The sequence below is a fragment of the Lepidochelys kempii genome, chromosome 2, assembly GCF_965140265.1.
Source record: "Lepidochelys kempii isolate rLepKem1 chromosome 2, rLepKem1.hap2, whole genome shotgun sequence".
In the NCBI taxonomy this organism is placed as follows: domain Eukaryota; kingdom Metazoa; phylum Chordata; order Testudines; family Cheloniidae; genus Lepidochelys; species Lepidochelys kempii.
The window spans coordinates 195,281,897-195,299,945 of record NC_133257.1 but is presented as its reverse complement, the minus strand read 5'-3'; the positions used below and the strand labels follow the sequence as shown (position 1 = coordinate 195,299,945).

Sequence of the window (18,049 nt, the reverse complement as noted above, 5' to 3'; positions counted from 1 at the left end):
TTTCAACTGGCTGTTCCAGGCGCCTGAACCAACCTGGCTGCGCTGCCAGGTAGGGGCACATGACCACTGTTATGGCTTCCCTTTGCTTCTCTATCAGAAGTCATTTTTCTGTAGGGAAGCAAAGAAATCTGTGGAGGACATTAATTCTGTGCACATGCAGTGATGCAGAATTCCCCCAGGAGTACTTTTATAGAGAATACCCCCACCCCAGGCAGACAGCTGAGAAAAAACACAGACTGGGAATACGGACTCAGCCTAGGGAGATCCAGTCTGTGAGAAGGACTTCAGGAAACATTAAATGTGTGCATAGAACACTCCTGAGGGAATTCTGCTCCATAGAAAATACATTCTGCAGAAGAAGTGCTGCAGTTCTGCCTTTCTCCCACCAGAGGCCACTGTGGCACCAGAATAGCTGGCTGACCAGCATTAAAAGCTAGCCGCTGGCTGCTTTCATCACAGCAGCCTCTTGTGGAGCCAGGTTAGGAGGCAGAGTGGGCCAAGTGGGGCTGCTGGGGGTATGTGTGTGCCACAGACTGAGGTTTAAAGGGCTAATGAGTGGGACAGACTGGAGTACAGGCTCCGGAGCTAGTGGGGTGACAGCATTGAGCCAAGCGCTGAGTGTGTGTGTGTGGGGGGGCTTCAGGGCCACATGTGGATGAACGGTATGGGGGGGCTACAGGGACAGGGGCATATGTGCCTGACTGAATGGAAGAGGTTCAGGGTCTTTGTGCGGGAGGCTTCCCAACTCCCTAACAATTTCTCCCCCCCCTGCCCCCAAGAAACCGTTCCATACTTTTCACCCACAGCCAACAACCCTTCAGGTTCACTCTCGGGGTCCTTCCCTCTCCCTCAACTCCTCCATTACCTCTGACTCCTCCAAGCCTTTCTCCAGCTTCTGAGGGATGCAGGAAATACATTTCTGTATTGTAGTTTAATGAATTATTACTCATAGTTCTGTATTAATATGCCTAGTAAGGAATCTATTTGTTAAAAAAAAAAATTCCTGAATCTTTCTATTTGTCTATATTTTTACAGACATACTTGCTGACAGGTATTTTGAAATAAATTATCAAAATAATTGAAATCAGTGTGATTATATTGTGTTCCTTTTGACAAATAAAATATACAGAATTTTAAAATATTGTATGCAGAATTTTTAGTCTTTTGGCACAGAATTCCCCCAGGAGTAAGAGACAGCCTCTTTTTTCAGCCTGTGGCCTCACTCCCATTGAGAATAATAGAAAATGTTAGTTATTTTGAAAGAGGGATTATTTTTATCAAATCTCTGCATTTCCCTTACTCGTACTCGTCCTGCAAATTTAAATATTGGCCTCCTTCATTGCAGGGCAGCTAACATGACTTAGTACCAGGTAAACAAGGTTACCGTCTCTGCTAGCTATGCTGATATGTCTTTCAGGATGGAAGAAGAGGGGGGATGATTAACAAGATAAATTTACTAACTGGTAAAGAGCTGGTCCGAGTTCCTTCTTCCATTCCACAGCTCTCCCTTTCTACCCTCTTTCTTCTTAAAGGTAATTCAAAAGCAGAAACCCTATGGGAAGTGGAGTCAGGTTTTATATGTTCTGTTCTTTGCCTTCTTACTTCTTGGTCACTGGTGGCATAATGTTAGTGTGCTGATTATTCCAGCAGTGTTGGAGTTGAGGAGGGCATTCAACAAACTTTTTTTACAAGTGAAAAAATTTCCCATGTCAAATGTTACTATCACTTTGACTATGCCTTCCATCCTTTTCTACAACTGCAACATTTATTTTAGTTGAAAGTGGTGCACTTAGTCATTTTGGTAGTGGTACTTAAGTATTCCTAGTGTGTTTATTAACCAGGTTATATTAAAAATATTTTAAATAGGTGTCATGTCACCATCTTTAAAAAAATTGTAGGTCTGTGAGGACTCTTCTGAGTAACAGCTGACAATAAGAAATTTCTAGCAGATTGGTGGCCTTCAGGCCCGGAATCAGAATGACCTTATACGTTAGTCACTGATTCAAAGATTAGTTTTGCCTCTAATAACTGTCAGAACTCCTCTCTTGGAAAGACTGCAGTGACATAATATTTATAGTTCAAGAAAGACCTGATACTTTTCCTTAAAATAATAATTTTTTAGATGAAAATCCAAAGGCTTACAAAAAAAAAATCCTTTATCAGATTTCCAATAGCATTACTAATTAAAAAGAAAATCAGAATCAAGATAGGAAATATTTAGAAATGTGGCAGAAGTTTTCCCTTTAATCTTTTATTCTTTGCATCTTTTCTCCTTACACTTAAAAAAAAAAAAAAAAAAGACAAAAATGCATTGATTTCAGAGGTTTATTTTTATTAGGTTTCAGTTTTTGAAAGTTATAGTCCCATATGTAAAGAGTGAAGTTATAGGTTACATGTCCTCTCATTTGTGCTTTACTGTTCATTTTTTAAATTCATAATGTAAAGTCAGGTTTTCAGTGGATTAAATGGTAAAAGTTAGTTTGAATTTTAATGGCTTATAAAAACATAAATATATTTTGAAATTTGTAAAAATGTAGATATATATATGTATATCCTCTTCTTATGACCAGAAATTAGTTCTGAAAGTGGTTTGTATGCATGTTGGAAGATGTTTGTATGATTGTAATTGGATAATCCTATCCATTTTGTGCTTTTTGTTTTTAGGAAATTTAGGGTGTAAGCTGTCTTGACGCTCAACAGGCAGATATGTAGTGATCTTTATTTTTTTTAAATGTTCCTATCTAATGATCAGGCACATGTACAATACAAAGTACAAGTTGACTCAGTGGTAACATGAGACTTAGTCCCCAGTGCAACACCATCTCACCCACCCTCTAATCAATTTCAAATCAGATCACTCAACCCAGTAAAGAAAAAAATGCCTAGCAGTATGGATCATTCCAGAGTTAAGGACTTCTGAGAATGTGCTGCCCTCTTATACCAACCATTCACATCTAGAGAATTTAAGATTGTTTCCCAGGTGATCTCAGCTGCAGAAGTAAAACATGAGAAAGAGAGTGTAAAGTATACAAGACCTAAATCATAAGCTTTATAGATAAATAATAATATTGTTTGTGAACTTCATCTAGGAAAAAGGTGAAAGCCTGGACTGCATACTCTGGAGAACAAGATTCCAACAAAAAGTGTGGCTAAGTAACTGGGCAATCACATTCTTAAACCTGTTAAGGCTGAAGATCCAGATAGCTGGAGATTGTATGGGAAATGTGATGCCTAGCTGAATATGAGTTACCTTCTTTTTCTCTTTACTTTTGATCAAATATTTTTTATTTTCTACTCCTTCGATCTCAGTTGCTCTGCTGCACTTCTGAGCATGCTATAAAAGTCAGTAAAATGAACATTTAGGTGTCTCAAGTTTTCATGAAAATGAAGCATAAATAGAAATAAAAGTTAGTCACTGATAGTCATATAAAATCTTTTATATCATAAACTTCAGCAAACATTAACAGAGTTGGGGGAGAGCAAGGTGCCCAGATGTAATATGGGGCAGGGAGGAAAGGAATCTGAACAGGGCTCAGCTAAACCAAGGAAAATAGAATGTTAACTTCATTAATAATGTTACAGAACCCACTGGTGTTTCTGGCAGGAGGAGACCTGAGCCTCTTGGTTGTTTTGGAATGAGACGCTGTCTGGGTGGCAGTTACACACCCACCAGCCTAGCTCCCTGAAAACTGGGTATATACAGAGGCCACCTCTTGGCTTTACTCTGCCATTGCTTCTGGCCCTAGTTGTACTGCTGCTGTCACCACAGCTGCAGCTCCCATTGTGAAAGTTGCTCTTGGGTGAACTGAGGAAAAGTAAAACACTCTATTCTCTGTGTGCTTCCGTAGTTCTTCAAGTGATTGCAGATGTCCATTACACTACGGGTGTGTGCATCTTGTGCATTGGTCTCAGAAAGTTTCCCCTAGCAGGACCCGGGGGTAACCACACCTGCTCCCTGTTACTCCAAATCAAGGGTATAAAGGGTGGAGATGTTCCCTCCCCTTCAGTTCCATCTTACCATTGGTGGTCACAGTGTGCTGTCATTTTTTCCTCTGTGAATGTGCAGTCAGTGTGTTTTTGTTAGTGGTACTTGGTGCACCTGGTGCTGGGGAAACCCACGTCTAGGTCCCTAGGCTTCAAACTTTACTTTGAGTGGTGCAAACTCTTGCCTGAAATGCTTGAGTGACAGGACAGGTATCTGTTTTTCCTAGACAGCTGGATCAATACCAGTGGAAGCATAAGCAGCAAAGGAGGAGACCTCTGCTACCTCCTCATTCACGCACCTCTAAACAGCCTATCTGATTCCTGTTGAGTATGGCATTTGGACTGTAGCAGATCTTAGACTTTCTATCTCTCTGCCCCTCCTTTGACAGCAGGTTGTCGCATTTCCTAAGTATGTGGCAGTCCGTTACCTCCCGCAAGTGGGTGCTAAAGATGGTGGAATTGGGATATATCCTCCAATTCCTGTCTTCCCCCTGTTCCCAGGGACCCATCTCACGAATCAGTTCTGAAATAAGTGCAGATTCTATGTTCTTTGGGAGCCATAGAAGTGCCCTCTCAGTATTGGGGCACCAGGTTTTACTCCCAATGCTTCCTAATATCCAAAACAATTCTGGACCTTCAGAACATCAAGAAGTTAGTTCTGAATGCCCTTGCAACTATTGTCCCTTTGCTAGATCCAGGAGATTGGTATGCTGCCCTTTTCTTCCCCCTGTATTTTGTAGCTACTGTACTTCAATGTTATGTTTAGTGCCCTGGCTAGAAAATGTATTGTAAATTTTTCAAGCCATGTTCATAATCATTTGTAAAAAGGAAAATTCAGAATGCAAATTGCTGATGTAGTAACAGGGTTGCTATTTTAAATATACAAAATTCAAATCAGAGTGTAAGGTTTCAGCGGTAACACATCTGTACCACGTTAAAGATTTGTATACAAGCACACATTTAACAGCTTTTAACTCAGATAGAATATTACATATGTACATTGTAGCCACATTTGCATTTAGTAGAATGTATAATGTCTGGATGGTCGTAATTAAATTTCATCATTAACGTTTCGTTCAACAATTTGTATATAAGTAGATACCAGTCACATTTGTAGTAATTTGGAACTGAGCATTTTTATGACAAGGGCTTAATATCATGCTTTCCCCGAAGAAACACCTTACGCAATCCATTCTGCAAAATCAAAATTTGCTTTTAAAAAAATCTAGCTCTTACACTTGCAAGGATTGTAATTACGGGCTGTGTAAACAATAGGTAATTTTCTTGAGTCTGCGGGCATAAAGCCCCAGTGCCCCTGCTGTGCTAAAGGTTTTAGGGGCAGAGTGGAAGTAACAAGGTTCTGATTGGTTTTACTGCTGCTATTCACATCTCTGAACGGTAATGGCATTGTCTGGAATCTTATCCATTTCATGCTATTAATGACGGGAACTAGGCTTCTTATTTGGTTATTGCTAATATGCCTCCCTTTCCGTCACCCTCACCTCAACTCTAGTATTTAGTAACTTATATGTTTATGCTATGTTTTGTTCCCTGGCTAGAAAAAGTATTGTAAATTTTTCAGTACTTGTATGTAATCAGATGCAATGGAAAGGTCAAATATGTTCTAGAACTATCAATTCTGTCTACCTCTAGTGTTGTTAATCTCTAAACAAAGTTGTTGCACTACTGTCCTGTTGTGTTTTTTATGTATGTTTTACTAAGAGAGTAAGCAAAATATCTTTTTAAGTATTCATTTTAAACAGTGCTTTTGTCAAGGAAGTACAAGTCTTAGTACTTGTTGTCAAAGCCAAAGATGTCTGCTTATAAATACAGCAGTAATTAATTTGGTACAGAAATGCTGCAGTATTCTAGAGCGCCTTGGTATAACAGGTGATTACAGTAAGTGGTGTTAATCAGTCATCTTACAGTGTCACCCCATGTCATGAAAGAGCAGTTTTCAGGGTTGAATAAAATCAAACCTAAAATTGGAAAGCTAGCCAGGAGAAAATGAGTATTGATATTTTCCAGCATATTAATGGAAATGTTAATCAGGTAGCTGAATTTATAAATTCTCATCTTATAAACCAATCAAAATTCATGTCACTGCAAAAATCCAATTACTATGATTGCTTGTACAGCTGCTCTGCTTCTTCACTTTAATGTTTTGCTGCGCTTTTTGATATTTAAATTAAAATATGTTTAAAACTAGTAACCTTAAATTTATAGCCCATCTATATTACATCTAAAATTGTATCAGGGTACATAGTTACAACATAGTAGTCCTGTAGCCCTATTACAGTCTGATTAAAAGTTGGGTAGATAGGACCTAACAACATCACTGTAAAATCCAGTTATGTGGTCATTGTTAGGTTCTATCTACACTATAGTTTTATTTATTTTTTTATTTGTTTACTTTTATAGTGACCAAAGGTGTGCTATGTACTTTACAATGCTAGTGGAAAGGCATGGTCCCTGCCTTGAAGAGCTTAAAATCAAATTTTAGATGTGATACTACAAATAAGAGAAACAAACATTAGGGCAGAGGGAGGGATGAAAGTTACGACAGTTTCATTTAGTCATTCCGGCTTAAACATGTGTACATCTGCATGTTCACGCAGAAGTTGGAGTTTGTATTTGGCTGGCCAAGGACAGCATTATGGAAGGGTTCCAACAAACCTGTCCAATTTACCACTTGTGGGAGCTAAAGTTATTAGGGTTAACCTTAAACTACTCAAGGGTACTAGTTTATTTCTGAGATAAATACTGTAGTAAAATGGAATATACAGGAGACTTGCTAATCATGGTTCAGATTACCCTTCCAATCCCCCTCAAGAGTCTGAAATTGGAGACTGAATATGTCAAGAGCAAGAACTATGTGGCTATAAGTACCCCTAACACCTTTGCGTAGGCTTAAAAAGTTTACATGTTCACCCACAAATTGAAGCTTACTGGCAAGTGTAAAAAAAACTGTGTAGCTCCGCTTCCCCAAGGTCAGACCCCTCTGCAGTTTCAAGGAGAAAATCCTAGAAATGTAGGACTAGAAGGGACCTTGGTATGTCATCTAGTCCAGTCCACTGCACTGAAATTGACTAAGTATCAAGACCATCCCTGACAGGTATTTGTCTAACCTGTTCTTAAAAAGCACCAATGATGGAGATTGCACAACCTCCCTACATAATTTGTTCCAGTGCTTAACTACCCTGACAGTCAGGACGTTTTTCCTAGTGTCTAATCTAAAGGTTTCTTTCCGCAATTTAAGCCCATTACTTGACCTGTCCTGTCCTCATTGGTTAAGGAGAATAGTTTATCACTCTCCTCTTTATAACAACCTTTTACGTACTTGAAGACTGTTATCGTGTCCCCCCTCAGTCTTCTCCTCTCCAGACTACACAAACCCATTTTTTCCAAATCTTTCCTTATAGGTCATGTTTTCTAGACCTTAAATCATTTTTGCTGCTCTGCCCTGGGCTTTCTCCGATTTGTCTACATGTTTCCTGAAGTATGGTGTCCAGACATAGTACTCTTGTCGAGGCCTTTATCAGTGCTGTATAGAGTGGAAGAATTACTTCTCGTTTCTTCCTTACAGCATTCCTGCTAATACACCACCAAATGATCACTTTTTTTTTGCAACGGTATTCCACTGTTGACCCATATTTAGTTTGTGATCTGCTATAACCCCCAGATCCTTTTCTGCAGTACTCCTTGCGAAGCAGTCATTTCCCATTTTGTATTTGTGCAATTGATTATTGCTTCCTAAGTGTAGTACTTTGCATTTGCCCTTACTGAATTTCATCCTATTGATTTCAGACCATTTCTTGAGTTTGTCAAGATCATTTTAAATTTCTAATCCTGCAAAGCGCTTGCAACCCCTCCCAGTTTGGTATCATCAGCAAACTTTGTAAGAGAACCCTCTGTGCCATTATCCAAATCTTTTATGAAGAGATTGAATAGACCCAGACCCATCACAGATCCCTGCAGACCCTACTCAGTATACCCTTCCAGCTTGGCTGAACCATTGATAACTGCTCTTTGAGAATGCTTTTCCAATCAGTTGTGCGTCCACCTTGTAGTAGGTTCATCTGGGCTATATTTACCTTGCTTGTTTATGGGAAGGTCTTGAGACAGTATCAAAAACCTTACTAAAATCAAGATATAGCACGTCTACTGCTTCCCCCTTATCCACAAGGCTTGTTATGCTGTCAAAGAAGGATATTAGATTGGTTTGACAGAATTTGTTCTTGGCAAATCCATGTTGACTGTTACTTATCACCTTATTTTCTTTTAGGTGCTTACAAATTGGTTATTTGCTCCATTATGTCATGTACTGTTGAAGAATGTTTAGTTGTAAAATTGTACGTTTAACTTGTATTTTTAATTCATTAAAAGAAACAAACACACTACTTATGTCACTCTACTTTTTCTTTTGTATAACTGAACATGGTATGTGTTTTCCTGTGGTGTGTCTTGTTTTTCTTCTCTTCTTCCTCCTCATCCTTCTGTCTCCTCACTTCTCCTTTCCTTGCATTGTGTTCTCTCTCTCTCCTATTTTTTTTCTTTTCCCCTTGTTTGTCTCTGTGTGTCTGTCTCTCTGAGAGATTTTTTTCCCTAATTTACCCACTCGCACATACAACCTATAGGAATTGTTAGGAATTTAACTCTAGTATTTAGTAACTTATACTAAAATGAGGCTGTCGCTGTTGGGATAGTATGCAAATGTGAAGTTAACATTTCCATTGCTTTCAGCTATAGAGAGCGGGGAGGGGTGCTGTCCGCAGGCCCTTTTCAAAGACTTCATGTTTCATCCTGGGGTGGATTTGATTTAAATCACTAGTCAGGAAGACTTGATTTAATCATGGATTTCTACGTAAAAGTGCATTTTTGTTGGTGGTTATAACCTTAATACATATTCTTCACAACTCAGAGATCGATGTACATTTCATTTTTAGAAGGTACACACTATACGTTTTTAAAGTGAAAGCTTTTCAGATTAGTTTTACAGCTATATCAGAAAATTAATGATTGTGTGGTTATTTAATTTACCAAAGGTAATGGAAGCAGATATTTATGAAGTCATTGGGAAGTGAACTATCTCCAAGTCAACAGGTTAATCATTAATATTTGGAGGATTTTATTGCCATGCTGTATTAGGAGGAGAACATCACCAGACAGACATTTTAATTGTTTTATTTAACTAAAACAATAACATTATATATTCTGGGTATTTTCTTCAACAGCAAACATATAATATTTTAACAAAACAAGCATATAAATTTTTGAATTGAGATAAACATTCAAGTTTTTAAAATCAGGTTTGTTTTTGTTAAATTTATTTTTAACTAAAATAGTTAAATGAAATATTTTTTTAAAAACCCCAAAATTAAATCGATTGTAACAGTCAGGTCAATGTGAGAAACTTAAAATATTGGCTTCTGCAGCTAACTCAGTCGTCTTCACCTTCTTTTTCCTGTTTGTTCATAATCTGGAAAAGAAAAACAAGCTTGCCTGGTTTTTCAGGTCCCAAACGATTTCTCAAATTGGAACAAATTAGGCCAAAGGAAAAAAATATTCTTTCTACACCAGCGGAAGAAGCTACTGCTGTTAAAAATGAGATTATCACTTCAACAGTCTCTGAATTTAAGTGCTTATATGACTTCCACCAGTTCACTGGTGTGGCTTTCTTTAAAACATCATCAGCAAACAGATTTCTTGAATGCTTCACGCTTAGCTCTGAAGTTTATTATAGTTGGCATTGTGGAGGGATGATTGCTGGATGTCCATGTCCTAGCCAACTCCTCTTCTTCAGCAGTTAAGGTTTGACCCTAGTACCGAGTATTGAGAATATTTTCAAGAAAATGAGCTGGAGATAGTGCTTGTCCCATTCGCTTTTTAATGCTTGTAATTTAACTCTGTCATTACATATTTCTTTTTAAGATCTCACTCGGTTCCTTCCAAATTTCCACAGCATCAGCAATAAAACAGCTATTTCCCTGCATTTTGTTCAAGGCTATAGAAATGGACTTCAGGATACTCAGCGCGTGTTCAACATTTCTCTTAAGCCCAGCATTGAGAACTTTGGCTGTGACAGTGCCATCTATTTTTTCACGATTTTGTTCACAAACTGTCATCAGATTTGGCCAGTTCTTGTTATAATGCTCAAAACAGTCCACTTCTGAGTTCCATTACACATCTTGTGAGAGAGTTAGCTTGGTTCCTCCCACTTTTTTCAGAGCAGCTGCTGCAAAGTGGTTGTTATGGAAGTATTTTGCAATTTCAGCAACATTAGCCTTTATTTCTGGAACACTGAAGTCTTTGGCTAGGAGGTGCATCAAATGAGCACTGCAACCGTATGTTATTAGCTTGGGACTCTCTTCTCATCTTGGATACATTTTCAGCATTGTCTGTGACCAAGCTGTGTACTAGACATTTGAATTTTTTTCCACAGTTTGTTATAGTGTTTACCGCTACTTCTTGTAAGTATTCTGCTGTATGTGCATTTCCTGATGTATCAATTGTTTCTGTAAGGAAGACATTCCCTTCTTCTGTTGTCACACAAGGACATACAACAGGATAATGGTGGACACTGCTCCACCCATCAAGACTCAGGTTAACAATTTCACCCTCTAGACCTTTTGCACACTGCTCAATTTCTCTTTCATACACTTTATCCAGCAATTTGCCTGCGACATCCGCTGTGTTGGGTGGACTGTATCCTGGTCTTAATGACTGAACCATGTTAATGAAGTGTGGGTTCTCAATCATACGGAAAGGAGAGTTTGTTGCATAAACAAACAGGGCAATTTTTTTAATCAATCACCTCTTTTTGTAATCTGCTGGTTCTTATCACAAACTTATCTATGGTTGTTTCTGGATGATGGAGGTTTTTTTTCTTCTTTTTGCTACAGGTGATGGATATACTGTGGCTATGTGACATACGTGATGTGACTGAAACACTATCATTGGCAGATAACGCTGAAACTATAGAAAATGATGGTGATATTGAAGGTGGATAGTCTTCAGAATCCTGTATGTTGAGGATGGATTCTTCTAAACAAAATAAATCAATGAAGTTATTTAATTATTATTACTATACTGCTCATTTAGTATTACTCATTGCATTCACTGACACTAAGTACTACTTTAGAGGTAAAATTGTAAAAGGAAGATCTGCCTATTTCAGCTATTTATTTTTTATCACAGCTGCATCTAAAATGATAGTACCATAGAGTAACAACTTTATATTTTGCTCAAACTTGAGAATTCAAGAATAGTCCAGAAAGAAGACAGGCAGTCCTTAAGAAAGAAGTATGAAATAAAAAAGTTTACCATTCTGAAGATCTTGCATGTTCAGACATGTTCCTTTCATCATCTTCAATGCAGCTTTCTCCTGAGAAGGAACGCTTCTCTTTATGTTGTTTCATTTGGGCAACCAGGCCTTGCATTTCTTTGTTGCACTGTTTGCATTTTGTGTGCATGCCTATCTTACCCACAGGTAGAGGAACTTCATTAAAATATTCCCAAACTGGATCTCTCTTGTGGCCTGCTGCCATTATAGGTTTTCCCTTCTAGTGAGAGAATGGTATGGTGTGATCTCAAATCAATGAAGGCTACACTCAGAAAGACCTCAAGATTACTGGAATATGCTGCTCAAACAGTTTCACTTTTGTTTCTACTGCCTGTCCCTCCCTTCTCACATTTATCTCCAGACTTCTTCTCCTTGTCCAGGTCTATTCCGCCCCCAACAATCTTCTATTCATCGAACTTTTTGAAACTTTGTACTTTTAGAGAGAGGTAAGGGATTGACTCTGTCTACACAAATTTGTGGAGGGACAGTAGGGTTGAGGTCTGTTATTTCTTATCTCTATATTTATTAAAAACATTTTTGCTGTTAACAAGCATGTTATCTCTGGAGACGCAAATCCACAGTTTGAGAACTGCAAAACTAAGCATCTGTGATGGTATGTGCTAGACTGAGCACTGAGTCCCATTAGGTAGATAGAAAGATTAACCTAAATCTGTACAGAAGCCCCTGGAACTCCGTAAGATTGGGTCCCTAATCCATGAACTATTGGAACTCATTTACAAAACTTTTCTTAAACATTACATGAACTCATTGTCTCATACTATAGAATTAGAATTTATAATCCTTATTCCATGATGAAATGTCTTTGAGCTATAATATATCTTAATTAAAACTATCTTTAGATAGGTTTCTTCTTCCAAAAGCATTTTATCAGAACAATCTGATTTAAATTAAAAAAAAAATTTTTATTTTGAAAAAATCTTGATTTTTTTTATCCACCCTGCTGTTTCATCCTCTGTCTAGTAGCTATCTGGTTAAACTTGCAGCCCAATCCTATGCTCCCCTTGCTGCTGTAGTGGAAAAGGAGTATTCTTTTTCTTTTCACTACTCCTCCAAAGTTTGTAGCTGCCAATGTGATGATGGTCTCTGACCGGTTTACCACTTTCTTTGACTGGCTGTCTGGAAGGGTGGGTTGGTTGTGTGTGTTTCCACTGTTCTTCCAGATTTCATTTTGAGTCCTCTTCCCCCATGAATAGTATCAGTGCCTGTCTCTGCCGATGCTCATAGCTTTCTCAAGTGGCAGCAGAGTACTGACCTTACAGCCAATTTCACTGCTGTCACTAGATTCTGAATAGCAGAAGTTAAAATCAGCAAGACTGTTTTTTTCTCTTCTTTTCTCTTTTGTCTTTGCTCCAAACTTGATTGTGTTAAAACATGACTGAAGAGCTCTGCACTTACATGAGGTCCAAAGCAGTTTAGCAGATCAGATCAACAGACAATAATAATCTCTTCATGGATCATCCTCCACAGTTTGTCTTTCACAGAATTTTTCAGAAATGGGGCTCTCCAACTATAGACATATTCATGACTGGTCTAAGCAACAAATCTCACGTTTTGCTGCACAGGATGAATGAATCCAGGCTCCATCTTGGATTCATTTCTGATTCAGTTGAACAAGAATCTACTCTATGCATTTTCCCTCCAAGCCTTTTAATCCCTAGAGTCCTTAGGAACTTATGACATGACAGGGCTTCAAGTTATGTTAATAGCCCTAGTGTAGATGCTGCAGTTTTGGTACTTAAAGATGATACCCCTATCTCTTTCAACCACAATTCAAGCTGCTTGTCGTTCTGGACATAATGTCACAGGATAAAGGTCCGATTTGACACCTGGATCCAGTGTCTACATCTCACAGTTTGGATGTGCTTCTGTTCTGTGTACCATTTTCTATTAAGACTGCATCGTTGGTGGCTATTACTTCTGTTCAGAGTGAGTGAAAGTCAAGCATTCATGGTAGGACCACCTATACCACCTCCCAGAAGGACAGTGTTACTCTTCATTCCCCTCCTACACGTCTGCCTAAAGTGGGCTTAGACTTCCATTTAAATCAACTGATTCATTTAGTTCTTTCCAAGACCTCACTAGTCCCCGGCAGAGACTGAACTCCACACTATGGACATGTTAAGAGCTATCTGTGTATTACCTCAGTAGGACAGAACTGTTCCACAGATCACAAAGACTGTATCTTTTGTAATAAATCCAGAGGATGGGTTTTTTCAACAGACTTTCAAAAGGGGTATCAGACTGCATTAGAATTTTGTTATGAACTGAATAAATTGACCCCACCATCTCATATCAAAGCACATGTTGTTAGAATTCAGGCAGCCTTTTCAACCATTTTAAAAGTCATCTCTTCCACTTGAAATATGTAGGGCTGCTACTTGGAGCTGCATACATATTTTTTCAGCTTATCGTTCTCGGATGTCAGCCTCTAGAACTGATTCACCATTTGAATGCACAAACCTTGGATGGTTTTCATTTGTGAGGTTCTTGGAAAGAAGTAATGCCTTAGGTAAAAACAAAGTGAGATGCCTGTAGTTAACCTATTAAATCCATATGTAGCCTTTCAAGTGGCCTGATTTTCCCACAACTCCCATTAGTGTATGTATCTCCCCGAAGGTCTTAAATTCTGTGAATAGTCATTGTTACAGTATAGGAATACTAAATATTGCAGTTTAGAAGAACTGAGGTATTCATATTCTGGTTTTCTGATCTACTTACTGTATTTATAATGTCCCGCATCATTTTCTGGACGGCCACTCCCAACACTTACTGTACATCTTGTCAAGGTACAAAATTAATGTAATATTATTGCTGTTCATTTCAACTATGAAATCTTGAAATGTGTGTTTTTGTAAGTTTTTATTTTATGGCAGGAATCACAGTCCATTTTGGAAAGCTGGAGTTAGTTTATTTTATATCTGTCAAAAGTATACTAGGGAGAAGTGGAAAATTAAATTCTTCCATACTAATGTTATAAATAAAAAGGAATTTCTTCACTAGTTTTCATTGGCAGTTGACAGTGCTCATTAAAGATTTAAGATTATGCTACCAAAGCAGGTAGTAAAAGATGTTAAAGTTCACTTTCCACTGAAGACAGTTGTGCATATTTAACAGTAGTTTGCAGCACAAGGAGGTGGTTAACGGTTTTTTCCTATTTCATCCACTTAAGCAGTCTTGGAATTGTGGCACAATAAATATGAGCGGTCTTTTTTTAGCATCCAATTAAGGCTTTGTTAAAGGATTTCTAAACTAAACTATGTCAGTAAATATGTTATCACCAACTCACTGGAAAAAACAGAACAAACAAGACATGCTCTAGGACACCACCAGCCACTGACTGGGTTGTCCTGTGCTTCTTATGTCAGCTGTTTAGATTGTGAGCTTCTGGAGATTGGGACCATGTCTTCCCTTTCGTCTTGTGCAATGCTGGGCATACTATTTCCACTAATCAAATTAATGATAAACTTTGGTGTGCTTAGATAAGAGACTAATTTTACAGGTATGGTGTTTTATAGATCATATTGATGTTGACAATTCAGAACTGAAGAATTAATATTTTTAGCAATCTAGTCAAATGGGGGAATAGTTTCAGGGTTAATAGAAATTAATGGCACATTGTCGCTTGATATGATTGAATCTTTCTTAGTCAGAAGGATTGATGTTTTTGAATTTTCTTATATAAACATAATTGGTTTCTTCTTATAGTACACAGTATCTTATCAGTGGGCTTACCCGATAAAATATCTTATTTGTCACATAGGAGTCTCTGGTGAAAATATTATATTAAAAAATCTGCTTACAACTTCACTTGACTGATGAGTTGGCTCAGTAAATGTGAACCTGCAATTTGCTGACCTCTGTAACTGAATTTCAGTTTCTTGTGCTCCTTTGTTGTGTTGATTAAAAATCACTGATGACATGTTTAGATGTCTTTCAGCTGCTAAAATTGTTTTCAGGTATGCAGGAACTTGAGTGCTCTTGCACTGTGTGGGTAACATGCTAGTCTCATTCTGTTTACTCTGGGGATATGTGATGTGAAATATTAAACTGAATAGGTAGACACTTGTATAAGGGAGGGCTCCTTTTTCTTATATTTTTAAGGTAATTGGGTCTTTGGTTGCAGAAAATATATGCAAGAAACTTATTTTTTGAATTTTCTTTTATATTAAAATGGTGAATAACTTTCAGGCCAATGGATTGTAACATTGCATACTGTTTATATGCTGAGTGCTGTTGGTACTAGTTTTGTCTATCTTGCCATATTACTTCATCTTGATCCTATGAGTTGAAAGTTGGCAGTAGAGTAAGTGCTACCAATATACTTAATTTAAGAATGAAGGACTGACAAATTCTGCCGTGATCTGAAGCCAATTTTTCCGGTATCCTAAATAGTCTGGCTATAATGGATAATCTGTTCTTTCATTACATTTAAAGATTTGATTACTTGCATGATGCAGAGATTAGAGGAAAGTTGAAAATGAGAGAATGTCTGACGCATTTTAACATACGCTTTTAAAAGTGGGGGGAGGCACATTTTGCATGGTGTGTATAAACACTAGATTTAAATCTGAAAGCAAGGTTATAGTGGATAAATGGGAAAAATATAACTTGGGCAGCTTGATTGCAAACTTTATTTAGGTCCAGAATTGAATTCTGCATTTATTTCTTTTACACATATGGGTCTTGACACTTGACCCAGGTATTGATTTATAATTACTGTTTCCTATGGAAAGAGGAGAGATTAGCTGTTGCTATATTAACTTCAATTATTCTATTCTAAATTTCTCTTTTCTTTTTTTAGGTTTAACTATAGATCAACACATCACCTTGCATCCCATGGATTTTATGAATTTTTAAATTGGTTTGATGAAAGAGCATGGTATCCACTGGGAAGAATAGTAGGTGGGACTGTAAGTATGAGAGTGATCACTTCTTGGTGAATTTAAAAAATTCAGAAGGATAACTACAAGTGAATTACTACATATGTTAAAGGAGAAACTAAATGTAATGTGCTTTTAATTGCTATAATAGCTACAATAAGAATTTCAGTTACCACTAATACAATGTCAGCTTTATACCTCGAGTTCATATAACTTACTGTCAATCAGTAGCCAAACCTGAATAGTATATGCTTATATGTCAACTTTCAGTAACAGTAATTGAGACTATTATGACTTGTTCGCCATCCTGTTGTCTTGTTGTAGCATGTATCATTACAAACCTACCTCTCTGATGGTATGGATGACTATGCATTTTTCAATTGAAGCCAAGAGTAATGCTTGGCTTTTTCATGTTCATGGCCAAGGTTTGGATCTGTTATATTTTTTTAATGTGGATATTTCTGATTCTGTAGAAAATGATGCCCCCATTATTTTTAAAGATTTTCTAAGGAATATAAAAAATAAATGAGATAAAATTAATTTGGATGTAAAGTGCTAAACAGCAATGATAGACCAAAAAAAATTAAATGACATCAAATTGTGGTACAATGAAATGTCACTGATTTTAGGAAGACTGTAATTAGAAAGGTGTAAAGAGTTCTAATGGCAAGCAAATGTGTTGAAAACCCATAGAAGCACCTTTTCCTCAGTAATGAGAGAATAAATACCATTTAAATGGATTTACAGAGCATTTTGCAATAAATTAAATCAAATGGTGATTTTATTTTTAAACAAAACATTTTAATAAATCAGCTCTATATAACTTTTGAAATCCTTGTTAAAATGGATTAAAAATATAATTTCATCTTTAATTCCTGACACATTTCGGAAGGTCTCAACATATTTAGTGGTTTGTTTTTTTTTGTTCAACTTCAGGCATTTAGGGGAATACCCATGTTAAAGTTTAATTCAGCAGAAATTTATTACTTATATTGTTTTTGCAGGGCAGTTAAGGCATTTGAAGTTATTGAAGGCATTTTTTGACAAAAAAACTCTACATAAAGTTTTTGGAAAATGTTTCAATTTTGCATCACTTTCAGATGGCTTGAAATTTTTTGACTACCTTTACAAGAAATAGAACGTACATCTACCTCTTGATCTTGTGCCTGACCTGCAAAATCATCTTCCTTATAACAACTTCCAGGGTAGATAAAATTGGAATCTGTATGTGTTGCTTCATCATTTATTTGGAGAAAATGGTTTCTTGCACATGTTGTCAACAATCATTTGATATAATTTAAAGTGTGGCAAATTGCTTTAAGGTGTAGTATCAGATATGTTGAAAGCAGTGTTAGAGTAATTTCGTTTTGCTCTGCATGTGACTGACTTCAACCAAGAAATAAGTAACTTTTGTTATAAGTTGTATGTAAATAGATTTACAGTCAACATTTCTGCAATCCTGAAATACTATAATTTGATTTTCTTTCTCTTTTTCTTCTAGGTCTACCCCGGGTTGATGGTGACAGCAGGGCTTATACATTGGATTTTAAATATGCTAAACATCACAGTCCACATAAGAGATGTATGTGTATTCCTAGCACCAGTTTTTAGCGGCCTTACATCTATTTCTACTTTTCTGCTTACCAGAGAACTGTGGAACCAAGGAGCAGGGCTTTTAGCTGCCTGTTTTATTGCTATAGTTCCAGGTTACATATCTCGATCAGTAGCAGGATCCTTTGACAATGAAGGCATAGCCATTTTTGCACTGCAGTTCACATACTATTTGTGGGTAAGTAATTGCTCAGATTCACTCTCCACCCCC

General features: G+C 37.3%; 1 protein-coding gene across 1 annotated transcript in view; it reads left to right on the top strand.

Annotated features, from left to right (window-relative positions):
• The window catches only part of STT3B (STT3 oligosaccharyltransferase complex catalytic subunit B), a 74,116-nt gene that overhangs the window by 8,242 nt on the left and 47,825 nt on the right, over positions 1 to 18,049 (top strand). Inside the window, exons 2-3 of the mRNA XM_073333369.1 lie at positions 16,149 to 16,257; positions 17,729 to 18,016. Coding sequence (XP_073189470.1) covers positions 16,149 to 16,257; positions 17,729 to 18,016 — 397 coding nt within the window. The remainder of the gene's footprint in view (positions 1 to 16,148; positions 16,258 to 17,728; positions 18,017 to 18,049) is intronic.